Source organism: Haematobia irritans, chromosome 1, assembly GCF_050003625.1.
Source record: "Haematobia irritans isolate KBUSLIRL chromosome 1, ASM5000362v1, whole genome shotgun sequence".
Taxonomy (NCBI): Eukaryota; Metazoa; Arthropoda; class Insecta; order Diptera; family Muscidae; genus Haematobia; species Haematobia irritans.
The window spans coordinates 93,817,215-93,834,297 of NC_134397.1; the positions used below are offsets into that span (position 1 = coordinate 93,817,215).

Below are 17,083 nucleotides of genomic sequence, written 5' to 3' on the forward strand. Positions count from 1 at the left end.
GGCAGCGACACGATTCTTCGTGAGTGTGCGTGAGTAACGAATTCCGGAAAAATACGCTCACGAAAATAATGCCGCCACGGACATAAAACGCTTACGAATTGAATTCATTTACAACTATAGTGGCGCCTGGGATATTAAGAGTTTAATAATGCTCTCGATTTTAATCATGCTCATGTTTTCAGACACGTCTCTAAGGTAAATTACTCATAAAATTATTCGTGAGTCATGGTATATTCGTGCGTTAGTACAAATTTTCTTTTCGTGAGTGTGAGTGAGCATGAGTCCTACCAAACAATATCGTGCGTGAATGTGCGTGAGTAAGATTTTTCCGTCGTGAGTGTCCGTGAGCGTGAGTAAAACACTACTCACGTGCACACTTCTAGTTTGCATTCGATTTGTACGAGAGCACATTATTATGCTCAAGAAGGAACTGTGGGACTAAAACATCGAAATAGCTGGAACTAGTTCCCGAAGCTCCTTAAATGATTAGTTGAAATGAACTACATCCATCCGGGACTACCCAACTCTACCGCCTTGTATACAAAGGTTCGTGGGCTCAATGCCGGTTTCCGCCGAAAACCGATAAGCGGTGGTTTATTTCTCAGGCTGGTGACATTTCTGATTTATCATATCTCTAAGTGGTAGAATGATCTGAAATAAAGAGGAGCCACTACCTATACCTAACCTAACTTAATTTCCTTCGTAACAACAATGACATTTGGTAGGTCTTCATTATATATTGTGTATCACTTTTATTTTTGAACTTTTACCTGAATCAAACATTTTTCCTTTTAATGAATTTTGAATTTACGTAACATAATTTAACTTCACTGGCGATTTCCTTCACTTTATTAATTATGTCTCTCGGCACCATTATCACAAATACCAATGAAGGTGCACCACGAGCCGCATTTAAGCTCAATGTTTTCGATATTTTGGTCTATTATCATTTTGTTTACAAAATTATCGCAATTTTTTGGATCATCCGTTCCTGCTTGTCCATAAGCATTCCAACCAGTTGCTAACACAGAGCCACAATTCAAAATTAATACTGTGTGTCTTGCACCTGCAGCTACTTTAACAGGAAAGCAATGTTCCTCAGACTCATTACCCTCGCATGTATGACATACTATATTAACTAGTTGCGGTAATGAATACACCTTCAACACACTGCTTTCATAATTTAATGGTGTAATTCCTAGTTGTCCATTGGAGTTAAAACCCCATGTATAGAGGTCACCAAAACTGGATATTGCAGCGCTATGCCAACCCGAAGCTGCGATGTTTGTTATCTGAAAATATACGCCAAACACAAAAAGTAAGTAATGATAACTGTCATACAACAATATCTAGAACGGAAAAGTGTTGATTTAGCCAAACTAACTATTCGTTAAAACACACACACACACAAAATATATTTCCTTTCTCTTATAAAAGAACCCATCTACGAAAATACTATGCGTTATTTACGTTTGTCAATGTTAAACAATAAAATTTTACGAGCCAACACATAAGATATACCCAGCGAAAACAAGGTAATCACATCTCATTACAATTTGCATTACCAGGAGTAAAGCTGTCATTACAAATTGCATTACATTGCGATGATTTATAATGACTAACTTGTAATGTCAATAATAAATACTTCTTGGTAATTTTCGAATTCTTATTCTCAACATGTAATGCATTTGGCTGTTAATGACTTAATAAAATAGAATAAATGATGGTATCATTAGGTATAATTATTCAAATAATTGAGCATATTTACTTAAAAAACTCAAAAAGTTAAGGAATTATCTTCGTGAATATTTCATAATAATTGTGTTTTAAATTAATGACACTACCATAGTATGTTTTAAATAATTCAAAATCGACTTTAACTAGATTTCAACTGCCATTTGCCTTATAAAAAAGGGAGTTAAAATCCACCTTTAGTAGATTTCGAACCTCCTTTAAAAAACCCACTTTTATTTATATTTTAAGGGTGAAATTAATTTGCGTGTAATCTTATTTAGATGGCTTGTAACATTTTTGTTTATTTCTGCAATATTCGTTTCTATTCAAGTAGTGTTCATATTACAGCATTACTCGATCCATTGTAATCGCGTAGAGAAGTCAATATTTTCGAGATTTGCAATCTTTAATTTAGTAAGTTGGTGTGGCTCGTGTTTTTTTTCGTATTTAATTTTATAGAAATAATAATGAACTGTCATTTCAATGGTTTTATTCTATTGAATCAAATTATTCTTTAAATATTAATATCCATGCTATATAGGTGTTTCTAACCATTCTACTAGGATAGCATGGATATTAATACATAAAGAATAATTTGATTCAATAGAATAAACCCATTGAAATGACAGTTCATTATTATTTCTTTAAAATTAAATACGGAAAAACACGAGCCACACCAACTTACTAAATTAAAGCGTTGGTTGAGAATACATATGTAAAAATGAAAAGTTTTGGTAGAGTTTTTATGTTACCATTACTATAAAAAACTGGGTTCCTTCCGTTTCGATCAAAAATTTGTCTATTTCTTGCTGACTTTCTAAAATGGGTCCTCAAAATCAATGAGATGAGTTTTTTGGAGTATGTCATTGCAAATGCCATTGCATGTATTTTTTAACGTCCCAAGGGTCTGACCCTTAGTTACAAATATGTTTAACCATCCTGTATATGATAACACCGGAAGCGATACCAGCGTGAAAAAAGGATGGTATAGAGGTTATCCCTACGAAATTTTTCGATTATTTACTGTGGGTGGACTCTTCTATGACGCACAAATTGCATATATATAGATATTTGTTTGTATATATAGAATTTCCTTTAATTTTTAATTAGATACAGATAATATTTAAATTTTTTATAAGTATTCTAAAGCCCTAACGTTTGTCACAGGCGTGGTACCTAGTTTAGGTGAGCCCGATGTATCAGGCTCACTTAGACTATTCAGTCCATTGTGATACATCAATGGTGAACTTCTCTCTTATTACTGAGTGCTGCCCGATTCCTCCGAGTCCGAACGGCGTTCAACATTGCAGTGAAACCACTTGGAGAAGCTTTGAAACCCTCAGAAATGTCACCAGCATTACTGAGTTGGGATAATCCACCGCTGAAAAACTTTTTGGTGTTCGGTCGAAACAGGAATCGAACCCACGACCTTGTGTATGCAAGGCGGGAATGCTAACCGTTGCACCACGGTGGTACCTATAAGTACTTATAGGTACCAAGCAATGTTATGAACAAACTGGATTTTTGAAGGGAAAGCAATATGATTTTTTTAGTGGAGTTCCCAGGGGACGATGAGTCTGGAACATGCATAGGAATATAAAAACTTAGATCGACCACGATTTCTGAAGTTCAAATAACTTTTTTTTTGCATTTGTAGTTTCACTATAGTAGATATATCCACGGAAAACATAAAATTATGTACTACCAAGCAACGAAACCAATGGGAACTTCACAAATGACAAATTCTTCTAAATAACGATATTTTCTGAAGGATGTTAGTGTTATTAAGTGTTCCAAACACAAACATCGTAATTTCTTTACGCTGCTTTTTACACTGTGCTAAAACCAGTAAAGTAATTAGTGGTAGGTACCATTGGACATAATCACGCAGAAGCGCACTAAACTTTTCCAAGCACCTATAAAAGCCGATTTAATGTTGGACCTCTTCACGCACAGAAGGGTTAAATAAATGTTTTATTTTATACTGTGTTCACATAAATGTACCAATCTTGCACACAAAGTAATGGGTTTCATTATCCCAATGCCAAAAAGTTTTCAGGCGTTCCTTTTCTCATTTCAGTAAAGCATTTCGTCATACACGAGTGTAACCGGAGTTCCATATTCAATGAACTAAACGTAGAAACGTGCAGCGCGTCTGTGGCAACAGACAGCAGTTTAACGTAGCGGAAATTCGAAATTATTCGAATTTATTTTATAATTTACGAGGAAAAACATTCCAAGAACATTTTGGATTAATTATTGAAGAATTATCTATAGAAGTGGGAACCCAGCCTTGAAACACAAAATTATGAAACTCTCTTAACTCAGTACTTTTTCATGTTTATGGACATACCGACCTTTATTCCAGCAAGTGCTTCTATGAGTACTGGCATTTCTTCGATTTTTAACATTTCATTGCCCAATTGTCCTCTTCTGTATATAAAACAAAACTTCTTGGGTAATATAAATACAAATCGGAGATATATAATATTACTTACAAACCGTTTCCCCATGTATATAGATCGCCGTTGTGGGTCAACATTAACGCGTGTTCAAAGCCACACTCAAGCTGTTTGACGCGAACATTATTTGGAAACTGGTGAATTTGAGTGGTTCCCGAAAATACTTCGTTTGATTCTCCAAGAGCCACCATAAAAGCATTTCCACACGCAACGGAACTTATTTTGGTTCCGCTGTCCTCATTTAAAGGTCTGGAGTGGTGTATGAGTCCTTCATTTCTTTGAAATCTCACTTCATACAAAGTCGGTTGTTTACTTTGTGGGAAGCATTTGTACAGCTTGCCATTCTCCAATAGTATTAAACAATACCGGTCACACGATGCTAAAAACTTTACTGCACTTTCAATCTCTATTGTTTTGACGTTGTTATAACCAGCAGAAACAAATCCTTGCAAGTGAATTGTACAACCAACAGCTGCAGCTAAAAAACTCCAGGAGCAAGAGAGAAGGGAAGAACTTGATATATGAGGGATTTGAGATTCTAAAAATATTTTTTTTAGAAATATTAATTATTGAGAAAAATTGACAAAATTATGTACCTTCAAACTTTCGAAACACTTGCCTCTTGCTTGGGTCCAATTGTCCAAAACCATTATAGCCGCTAACTACCCATGTTTTATTGTGTTTTTGCTCTGCCGTTGCTAAGCGATCATAGTAACGTTCTCCACCACCATTCGGCATATCGAAATAGTTAATCTGTAAGTAGTAGTAGTAGTACGTAGTTAACATTTTAGTGAAGTGTTGGGATTTTTACTTACAAAAATAGTGTTTTGAAAAAAACTAAAAGATAAATATCTAGTGGAAAATAAACCAATAAATGTTTGCGATATGGTAAGAACGTATCATAATGGTATTTTAATTATTGTTGATTGTGTAAACTATCTCCTGCAAACGTAAATTTTTTGTGGGAACTTGTGCAGTTGTAGGGCTTACTAAAACTATGGAGGACGGAGATATATTAAATTTCTGAAGATTAGCACTTATATAAAAGTTTTTTTTCGGAAACTGATCTTTCTTCAAAAGACAGCAATGGAATTGGTGTTATTATTTGCAATGACATGTGCCAATAGAAAAATGCATTGCTATTTATGCTAACGAAAAACATATATTAGAAAGATATTAACAATTCATGGCAGCAAAAGTTGAGGTTTTGGAATAAATATTAACAATTTTTAATATCGATCGTCTGGTATACAACTTGGGGTACATTGTGCGTTACGCTTAAAATCTTGAAAAGTATATTCGTGAATAATTGCCGAAATTCTAAATGGAATAAGTGATATATTTCCAAACACCAAAGAAAAAGAACAAACGACAAGGGACTCTGGCTGGCACACACTTTGTTCGAGCTACATAGATAATAGGCCTGTTTTCTCTTAGTACTGGATGCAATATTAGGACTGTTTTCTTTTAGCACTGGATGCAACATTTGTATGGGCTATCCAGAACATTGTTGCACTGGTGATCTGTCCAGAATATCTCATCAGTGCAGTGTTGCCAGGTGATTTTTGATTCTTCCCCCCAAATCTTAAGAAAAAAACCCCTAAATTGGTCTAAGCTTTTTTCAAAAACCCCCAAAAAATTTCAGAATATAAAAGTACAAAAAGTAGTCCCAAAATTACGTGAAAAAAATCCTGTAGTGATACACTTTAAAAATTAAATTTAACACAAATATATATCCTGAAAGAAGAGTTCTTTCCTGAGAAACGAAATTTTAGAAAAACTAAGTTTTCTTTTGATGCTAAATTTTTTTTTCGTTTGGAGTAAATAAAAAATAAAATTTGCTATTTGAGAAAATAATTTAAAACAAAAGAGATTTTCGTTTGTTTAAAATTTCATCCCTGAGGAAATTATTTTTTCTATGGATGTAATAATACAATATGTATATCAATTTAAAAAGCGAGTTTACTCTTAAAAAGATTTCAGCTGCTAACTTAAAATACGATTGTTTTTAATTTTGACAAATATTAAAAATGCCCTTTCAACAGAAGAGTTTAAAAAACTAACGAAAATAATGCTATTGGATACTTGTTTGTATTTAGGATCTTCTTGTTGACTTTCCGCATCTTTTTTCTCATAACTCATGCTAGAATTGTTCCGAATTTGCTTGAGAATTGCTCCACTTTATAAGGTCTGAAAGAATTTTTTACCCCCAAAAATCCCCCCAAATAAATTTTACCCCTAAAAATCCCCCTAAACGTGAAAACCCCCCTAAATTTGGGGGAAAACCCCTAACCTGGCAACACTGCATCAGTGCAAGCAGAGAGAATAAACACATAAGAGGACGAAAAGTTCTCTTCTGCGAAGAAAATAAATGTCAACCGCATAGATGTCGCACAATGCCTGCAGCTTTGGTATTACCAACGTTGCGGTCGAAGCGCTGTTTTGATAAATTCCCAATAAACACAAACGTTTGAAAAATGCTAAATTTCAATAATTTTTCAAACATTTTTTCTAAGGATTATACGGTGTTCTCACCAAGCATGTTTTGGGGTTTGAAATGTTTTCCCTTTATAACAAACGAGTCGTTCTCGCCATACTAAAAAACAACTTCAAAACACAAGTTTTCCTCCAAAACATGTCAATTTTAGAATGTGAACCCACCTAATTTGGAATATACCCCGAATAACAACCCTATTCAAAATATATGTCAAAACATTGAAATAAGTTTCATAGAAAAAAAGAATAAACAAAGGCTTTTAATAACATGGACATGTGAAAATAACAGAAAATGTTTTTCCCTTTGCGCTCGCGGTAATTATTTGGACATAGGTTGCATATATGTGATTTCGAGTAAATGTGAATTTCTAGTTTCCATGGTAACTGTCAAACTAAAACATCTCAACCCGGTGTGAACGGTGAAAGTCACCACTTCTAATTGAAAGTCAAATCCAAAATTCTATAAATTTTGCATAATTTATTCATTTTCGTCAAAATGAAATATATAATAATACACTACACTACACTTCACCACTGTGGTATCACAATGGACTGAATAGTCTAAGTGAGCCTGATACATCGGGCTGCCACATAACCTAACCTAACCTACACTACAATACTAATTAAAAAATAAATATATTCCCTGCCAACATTTTTTGAATTTGACGGCGCTTCTGAGATTCCCCACCACGTCGAAAACAATCGTACACGACATCCAAAACTAAGTGCAATTATTAGGTGCCTTTTTAATAAATTTAGAACGGCGCCAATAAGAGCCCCTTCAAACAGTCAGAAAAAGTGCATTTTAAGATAAAAGAAACATTGTGGTCAAGTAAAACACGATTGTTTAGATGTTTATTAGTTTGATTAAACATTTATAAATTCTTATATATATATCATTTATACCACTATCACAACACATTTAACATAATTTTTGTCATTAATAATAGAATGATGTTGATTTACAAGTGGGAAGTTACATGTTGCAGCGTCTATCAGCCATTGTTTTTATTCTCGATGGAGGCAGCGTGTCTGTAAAATATCTGAAAAACAATCACTTTATTCCATTTGGAAAGTCAAAAATTGTTCACCAATATGCCTTTTTCCCATTTTAAGCGAAATAACTATGTTTTCAGCATTTCATTATCGATTTTATTTAAATAAATTATAAGAAGCTAGTTGCGCTTGGTGTTTCACAAAATATAAAATGGCTCTTGTAACAAAAGTGATGGCAAAATACTTTCATGTACATTTCATACGCGTCCCCATCACAGTTGGCGATTGTTGCAGTGTCACTTACGAGTCTGTGATAGCGATGAGGATTAAGTGGAACTTTGAAATGCTGGCAGGGTGTTAATTGTCCAACATTTTTTCATCGTTCAGCTTTTTAATGTTTTCAAGAACGTAGAATCCATAATTTTAGTTTTCGGCAAAGAGATATACATTTGGTGACTTCCTTAAAATTTTATTTCATTTTTTGTTTTCACTTACCTATTATAAACTATTTGGAGTAAATTCAGTTATTTGTCTAAAATTTTCCATTTTTTTATTTCTTCCAATTGACCACGAACTTCGTTGCACACAGAAGTATTAAAATCTACTTAGTTTTTTCGTTGCTTTTAAGGGTAGTTTTTTGTCAAAGTTTTCTCATATTATCTTCAACACCTTTTCAAAGTTTTCGTCAACATTTCGGCAAATTGGAAGTAATTTGCAAACAATTTGAAGATGTGTTGAAGATGAGCTGTTTCAAGTCAAGTTGAACTTATGTTGAAAATTACATTTACCCTCAAACTGAAAAGTTGTTGCATTTGTGTTTATTTGGATTCTTTATAAAGGCCGACAGTTATACTTTCAAATTGTCTGCCAAAAAATTTAATGGAATGAAAACATTTATAAGAAAGAACATTTGTTACTACAAAGTAGGTGCTAAATCCTATTTTCATTGCGTTTTGTAAAGCCGGCAGAGAACTGAACTGGGTGACGACGATGCAAACTGATTGATATTTAAGAGAAGCACCGACAAAAACTGCATGATATTAGAGAAATTTTCCTCATGACTGCCACCTACTGACGCAGTTTCGCTTTACAGTTTTGTTCTCTTGTGTTTTCATTCTCTCTGGTGCAAGCAGAAAGTAAAATACAAGAGAACGAAAATTTCTCTTCTACAAAAACTACACATGTCAACCATATAGATGTCGCACAATGCCTGCAGCTTTGGTATTACCGACGTTGCGGTCGAAGCGCTGTTTTGATGAATTGTTTATAAAGGCATCGGCAGTTATAAGTTCAAATTGTCTGCCAAAAAATGTAATAGAATGAAAAGATTTATATAAAAGAACATTTGATATTACAAAGTAGGTTCTAAATCCTATTTTCCTTACGTTTCATACAGCCGGCAGAGAACTGAACAGGTGACGCAAACTGTGTGATATTTGAGAGAAGCGTCGACAAAAACTGCATGAAATTAGAGAAATTTTCCTCATGACTGCACCTACTGACGCAGTTTCGCTTGACAGTTTCGTTCTCTTTTTTATACTCTCTGGTGCAAGCAGAGAGAATAAAAAGACAAGAGAACGAAAATTTCTCTTCTACACAAACAACAAATGTCAACCGTATAGATGTCGCACAATGCCTGCAGCTTTGGTATTACCTGCGTTGCGGTCGAAGCGCTGTTTTGATAAATTCTTTATAAAGGCATCGGCAGTTATAATTTCAAATTGTCTGCCAAAAAATTAATAGAAAGAAAAGATTTATATAAAAGAACATTTGTTATTACAAATTAGGTTCTAAATCCTATTTTCCTTACGTTTCGTAAGAACTGAACTGGGTGACGCCGACGCAAACTGTATGATATTTGAGAGAAGCGCCGACAAAAACTGCATGATATTAGAGAAATTTTCCTCATGACTGGCACCTACTGAGGCAGTTTCGCTTCACAGTTTCGTCCTCTTGTCATTTTATTCTCTCTGGTGCAAGTCGCGCCGTTGTTGCCAGATTGTATTTTGATGAAGTGGCGCTTGTTCGATTCACAATAGCAATTTATTGTGAATAATTTATCGAAAAACATGAAATTCAAACCTGCGTGAAGATAGCGACGTCGCTAACTTTCGATAACAGGGTTATCGAAAAAATAACAGGGTGACACAGAGACGACAAAAAATGAATTAATATGAGACGGACAGAGTATTTAATGAAATTTATGTATTTCCGTGCTTAAAAACAACGATTTATACACAGAATATGGTAGAGAACACCTTTACCTACAATTTGGTGTGCCACATGTGCCTGTTCAATGTTATTTAGCTTGGTTATTACTGGGTACTGGTGGTCAGGACACTATTTCCTATGTGGAGTCCAGGAATGGACTTCGTACACAAAAGTGACAACGGAACTTGGTAGAGGACATCACTACCTACAATTTGGTATACCACATGTATCTGGGAAACGCCGAGTGTAGAACAAAATTTTCCAGAAACTGTTGGACGCACTGGTGGTCAGGACAGTATTTCCAGCGCTGAGGCCAGGAATGGACTTCGTACACAAAAGTGACAACGGATATTGATAGAGGGCATCAATACCTACAATTTGGTATACCACATGTATCTGGGAAACGCCGAGTGTAGAACAAAATTTTCCAGAAACTGTTGGACGCACTGGTGGTCAGGACAGTATTTCCAGCGCTGAGGCCAGGAATGGACTTCGTACACAAAAGTGACAACGGATATTGATAGAGGGCATCAATACCTACAATTTGGTATACCACATGTATCTGGGAAACGCCGAGTGTAGAACAAAATTTTCCAGAAACTGTTGGACGCACTGGTGGTCAGGACAGTATTTCCAGCGCTGAGGCCAGGAATGGACTTCGTACACAAAAGTGACAACGGATATTGATAGAGGGCATCAATACCTACAATTTGGTATACCACATGTATCTGGGAAACGCCGAGTGTAGAACAAAATTTTCCAGAAACTGTTGGACGCACTGGTGGTCAGGACAGTATTTCCAGAGCTGAGGCCAGGAATGGACTTCGTACACAAAAATGACAACGGAACTTGATAGAGGGCATTATTCCCCACAATTTGGTATACCACATGTATCTGGGAAACGCCGAGTGTAGAACAAAATTTTCCAGAAACTGTTGGACGCACTGGTGGTCAGGACAGTATTTCAAATGTCAAAGCCAAAAATAAACATTAAAAACGAAAAGGAAAACATAACTTAAAATGGGATTTAATAACTTAAATTCTTTCATATGTACAAATATCATTTATTACATATTTACAATTAATATCATGTTTTTTCTTTTCAATAATTATTGTGATGACATGTCGATCGTGCAAAGGGTGCATATTTAAAGCACGTGTTTCGTAAGTTATCTTGGTAACTCTGCTAAAAGTGTTATAACACATAACAAAATGGCGGACTGGTGTATAACAGATTCCATGGCATATGTGTGTAAGGTAGTTGCACTTAAAGAACTCATTACACATATTTTTGTTTTCATTAAAAATGTAGATTATTAATTGCACATTAAATAATAAATTGATTTATGGGTAGAATAAACTACATTCATTGAAAATGTAGATTATTAATCACACATAAAATAAATAAATTGATTTATAGGAAGAATAAAATACTTCCTGCGAAAATTGAACAAAATTGTACTTCACATTTTGAGATTTGGACAAAGCGTTGTTAAAACTAGGAAAATTTAGTAGTACGTCCTCATTGCAATTTTACTTTTTCGAGATTTGCAAATAGCAGTTTCATATTAATACTATGTTCACATTATATGTCTACTTACAATGGATTTCAGTTGAAATATCTACGGATTTCAGTAGTTTTGCAATTGGATTTCAACAAAATCCACTGCACTGTCATACACAATTGGTGATCACATCATGGAGTTTTTATTTTTGGCAAAATACGAACAAAATGCAATTGATACATTGATTGATTGCAATTGATACATAGGCATTGTACTTTACATCTGATGTGATCACCAATTGTGTATGACAGTGCAGTGGATTTTGTTGAAATCCAATTGCAAAACTACTGAAATCCGTAGATATTTCAACTGAAATCCATTGTAAGTAGACATATAATGTGAACATAGTATTAATATGAAACTGCTATTTGCAAATCTCGAAAAAGTAAAATTGCAATGAGGACGTACTACTAAATTTTCCTAGTTTTAACAACGCTTTGTCCAAATCTCAAAATGTGAAGTACAATTTTGTTCAATTTTCGCAGGAAGTATTTTATTCTTCCTATAAATCAATTTATTTATTTTATGTGTGATTAATAATCTATATTTTCAATGAATGTAGTTTATTCTACCCATAAATCAATTTATTATTTTATGTGCAATTAATAATCTACATTTTTAATGAAAACAAAAATATGTGTAATGAGTTCTTTAAGTGCAACTACCTTACACACATATGCCATGGAATCTGTTATACACCAGTCCGCCATTTTGTTATGTATTATAACACTTTTAGCAGAGTTACCAAGATAACTTACGAAACACGTGCTTTAAATATGCACCCTTTGCACGATCGACATGTCATCACAATAATTATTGAAAAGAAAAAACATGATATTAATTGTAAATATGTAATAAATGATATTTGTACATATGAAAGAATTTAAGTTATTAAATCCCATTTTAAGTTATGTTTTCCTTTTCGTTTTTAATGTTTATTTTTGGCTTTGACATTTGAAATACTGTCCTGACCACCAGTGCGTCCAACAGTTTCTGGAAAATTTTGTTCTACACTCGGCGTTTCCCAGATACATGTGGTATACCAAATTGTAGGTATTGATGCCCTCTATCAATATCCGTTGTCACTTTTGTGTACGAAGTCCATTCCTGGCCTCAGCGCTGGAAATACTGTCCTGACCACCAGTGCGTCCAACAGTTTCTGGAAAATTTTGTTCTACACTCGGCGTTTCCCAGATACATGTGGTATACCAAATTGTAGGTATTGATGCCCTCTATCAATATCCGTTGTCACTTTTGTGTACGAAGTCCATTCCTGGCCTCAGCGCTGGAAATACTGTCCTGACCACCAGTGCGTCCAACAGTTTCTGGAAAATTTTGTTCTACACTCGGCGTTTCCCAGATACATGTGGTATACCAAATTGTAGGTATTGATGTCCACTACCATATATATTAAAAAATTTCACTTATTTTCTGCGATTATTTTTAAACAGCTGATAAAAGTATTGCATATTTTTGGAGATGTCCTGGATAAACGAGTACTCCGTTTTCTTTTAGTCCTTCACGGCTTAGGATATCCAATGCTAAAAGAAAGCAGCCCTCTTATTCTGAGCTATCCAGAACCAGGGTTGCCATTTTCGTTCGATCAGACCAAAATTGGTCCAAAATATTCAGGCCTGTTCCCAATTTCACAAAATTTTGCGATTCGTATCTAAAATAAAATCGTGCGATTTATAATTGCTTGTCCCGGAACTTCAATTCCAAAATGTGTAATAGATGTTTAAATCAGCTGTTAAGATGGGTATTAAGTTCGAGTTTTTTCACTAAAGTGAAAACTAAATCAGTAAAAAAAGGCATACAATTATACATATTTATGGCAGATTTTATTATAACTTGATGGGGAATAGTCCAAAGCCAGTTTCACAAAGTTTGTATTCCTTAAAAAGTATTATTAAAGAAAAGTAATCGTGAAAAATGGCGATTTTAGCGGCTAAACTCGAACTTAATACTCACCTTTAAAGAAAAACATTTTAGTCCAGGAAATCTTTTTAAAAAAGAAAACAATAAATGAATCTGTAATCTACAAGGAATGGCTTTTTTGAATGCAATTGCCTATTTCGAAATACATCGACGCCGCAAAATTAGTGAAAATTAGCAAAATTACAAAATAATTATGGCGCCACGCTACTCAGTGTTGCATTGAGATCCATTCTCACCAGTTTCTAAATAAAATCGTAATATTTAGAACACGATATGCGAATCGCAAAACTTCCCTTCAGTACACACAGAAAAAAGTGTCTTCGAAACTAAAGGAAAAAATGTCCATCAATTTAAAATGGCTATTATTTTCATTCAGTTAAATTTTTGTGTGAAATAATAAAATTTACTTGTTTCAGTAAAAAATCATAAACTGAAAGCAGTTAGGAATAGTTCATTAACTAGAATAAGGCATGGAATTTTACTAATACTGTTTTCTTCGCTGGGTATAAGAATTTACTACTGAACCAAAAAAATTTTCACTGATAAAAAAACATTCGTAAAAATAAACAAAAACCTAACTAAAACCAAGTTTCCTCAAATTTAGTAAAATTTCTTATTAAATGATAATTCTGACTTCCTTTATTATAGAAAGTTTATCATACATACGAATAACACTTGGCATAGAAAAATATTTTAGTTCATTCGTGCTAAGAAGTATTCAATCCTTTCAAAACTTAAGGAAACAAACTTGTTAGAATATAGGAAATTTTCCTACATTTCTTTTATGTACCTGTAATCGATGCCTCTCATCGATGTACCCGATATGTTTGCGCGTGGGTTGTTTTTTTAGTTGGAATCGCGTTGTTATACGGAGAGATTGTTAAAAAATAATATAATAAAAAAACAAATAATATATATAAAAAATATTTGTTATTTTAAATTAGAGAGAAAAATGTTCTTTTTTTGAAAATTGGTTTATAAAAAAAGAAAACAACAGCAGAATAGCAACGCCTTCATTCGTCTTCATTTTGGAATCTTCAATTATCAGGTAATATTCAGTGACGCTAACCTTTTGTGAAAAAATTGGTTTAGGATTTTTTTGTTTATATTTGTAGGTATTGACATTGTAAAAGGTGGGCAAAATTGCTAGGCAGCAACTTATTCAAAGTGAAAGGTACTAGAAGAAGAAACAAATGTGTTTTAGTATTTCAAGGCCAGTCTATGCTGTTGATTCTAAATAAATATATTTAATATATTAATAAAACATGTCTTTTATTGAAGAAAAAATTGCTTATATAATTACATAAAAATGTTTTTAAAAACTTACCTTCGTTTTTCAGTTCTAATTTTGAATTAAAAGGTTTACCACAAATATGTAAGATTTGTCCAAATGAATGAAAAAAGTTCAATAAAATCTTTCCATATATGAATTCAATTCAGTTAACATTTTTCATTCTGTAGTATAGTGGTACATAAATATAGGAAAATGTTAACTAATATATGGAATCCAATCTACCTAATTTCTACGAAAATCATATCGTTCAAACAAATAAAAATGTCTTTGGCGCTATACGAAGTTCAACTTTCTTCACAATGAGTTCATTTTAACTTAAAAAAGGGGTCACTTTTTTCTGGGTGTGATGTCAAACGTTTCAGACAAGCGTTAGAATCCATTAAAAATGATATAAAAATTATTTATTTGACAAAATATCACAGAATTTTTTAATTTACATCCAAAACATTGAATTCGGATCACACCTAAAGAAGTGATGCAAATTCAGTGCACCGGCTGTTGAAATGGAGGACTTCCGTCCTATGACAAGCCCATGTTAAATTCATCACTTCTGCGTCAATTTTGCACCACTTCCGGATCCAAAAAGAACATTTTCATTACTTTTTTGGCGACGCTTTTTTTGCTGGGTTGCTAAGCCGATCTGTTTTCCAAAAAGCCCTATGTGTCCACTAACTAACTGTAAAAGGTTTCAACATCCTACCAGTATTAAACAGTTGAGAAATATGCAAATTACCAAAAATAACGTATTTTCAATATACGAGGGCAGTTCGGAAACTTCTTAGCCTAGCACAAAAAGCGCGGTATAAACAGAAAAAGTTAAGTGTTTTGGAAACTTCCATCTCTGTTATGAACACATGCAAAATTTTGTTTCGATCTGGCAACTCCTTCATATAGAAACAGGTGTTCAAAAAAGACGCATCCGCAATTTTTTTACAATGGAAAAATTAGAAATGCGTGCTGTCATTAAATATTTACATAAAAAAAGTTTATCGGGACCAGAAATTCACAATGATATGGTGAATGTGTTAGGAGAAAGTGCTACTTCATATGCAATAGTAAAAAATTGAATTGCTGAATTTAAACGTGGTCGTACAAGCATTGAAGATGAACCACGTAGTGGACGTCCAAAAACAGCAACAACAACAGAAATTGTAGCCAAAGTGCATGATATGGTATTGAATGATCGACGAATAAAAGTGCGTGAAATTGCTAATATCATGGGCATCTCAAATGATCGAGTCCTTTTAATTTTGCACGAAGAACTATAGATGAAAAAGCTTTCTGCAAGATGGGTGCCGCATTTGTTAACAGTCGATCAAAAACGCATAAGAATGAACATTTCTCAAGCTTGTTTGGATCGTTTTAAGCGAAATAAAAAGGATTTTAAGCGTCGTTTCATAACTGTTTGGGACTTCAAAGGTAATTTATTAATTGACTACACGTAAAGAAAAAAAAAAAAACGTTTGGAAAACGTGTACCGAAAACGTTTTTCTTTTGTTTTTTGAATTTCTTCGAAAATTTTAAACTTTTATCACCAAGAAAATTCGTTTGTTACAAAATTTTTATTTTTTCAATAAAAAAAAAATATTTTTGAACCAACAACACAGTCCATTTCGTTTATACCAAATCTTCCTTTCTGACTTTAAGTCTTTAATAAGACACATTTTACAGTAATATTACATACTACTATATTAAATTTTTACTATGAACTGTAAAATGTGTCTTATTAAAGACTTAAAGTCAGAAAGGAAGAGTGCTTGATATAAACGAAATGGACTGTGTTGTTGGTTCAAAAATATTTTTTTTTATTGAAAAAATAAAAATTTTGTAACAAACGAATTTTTTTAGTGATAAAAGTATATACTTTTCGAAGCAATTCAAAAAACTCTGACAAAAGAAAAACGTTTTCGGTACACGTTTTCCAAACGTTTTTTTTTCTTTGCGTGTACGGCATTTTCTGCGTTATGCTAAGTGCATGTGTTTTTGCTAGAACAATTTGAGAGCCTACGATGAAATAATGACTACTTATTTGTTTAATATTGAGGGAAAATATCATCCATTTATTGTTTTCTTTTTCATTTGTTGTTGTTTTATTAACATTTAATTCGTTAATTTTAAGTAATTATAATACTTGGTGTTATACAAGGGCTTTTAAGATAAGGAACTTAAAAAATATATTCAGTCTTGAGAAATATAATACTTATATGATAGAAATACTAAATAGAATAGAAAAATAAAAATATGATAGAAATAAAAAAATTACGGCTCTTCCGCTTTGCTGTTGCTACTTCTCTTCACAGATTGGGTTTTGTAGTGCAGATTTTTATCTAATCGGATACACTTACTAAAATGTTTGTTGAACTCTGTCTTGCTTCCGAATTCGGTCC

The 17,083-nt window shown here is 33.4% G+C and overlaps 2 protein-coding genes across 5 annotated transcripts in view; one reads left to right on the forward strand and one right to left on the reverse strand.

Annotated features, from left to right (window-relative positions):
• Positions 1-728: 728 nt before the first annotated feature.
• On the reverse strand, positions 729-5,748 carry LOC142221424 (RCC1 domain-containing protein 1). Of its 3 annotated transcripts, none has more exons than XM_075291141.1 (5): positions 5,593-5,748; positions 4,793-4,949; positions 4,233-4,734; positions 4,092-4,167; positions 729-1,292 (listed from the first exon to the last, which is right to left on the reverse strand). In XM_075291141.1, exons 1-5 carry the CDS (start codon positions 5,680-5,682, stop codon positions 852-854), a joined length of 1,266 nt encoding a protein of 421 aa, XP_075147256.1. In that variant the 5' UTR covers positions 5,683-5,748; the 3' UTR covers positions 729-851. The 3 variants fall into 3 exon arrangements, with proteins under 3 accessions (XP_075147256.1, XP_075147257.1, XP_075147259.1); XM_075291142.1 differs by lacking the exon at positions 5,593-5,748 and adding an exon at positions 5,421-5,585; XM_075291144.1 differs by lacking the exon at positions 5,593-5,748 and having other exon boundaries at positions 4,816-4,949.
• LOC142221425 (ADP-ribosylation factor-like protein 3) overlaps positions 4,956-17,083 on the forward strand; it is a 162,024-nt gene continuing 149,896 nt past the window's right edge. For both annotated transcript variants that reach the window (XM_075291145.1, XM_075291146.1), the window contains exon 1: positions 4,956-5,084. In XM_075291145.1, coding sequence (XP_075147260.1) covers positions 5,082-5,084 — 3 coding nt within the window. In that variant the 5' untranslated portion in view covers positions 4,956-5,081. The remainder of the gene's footprint in view (positions 5,085-17,083) is intronic.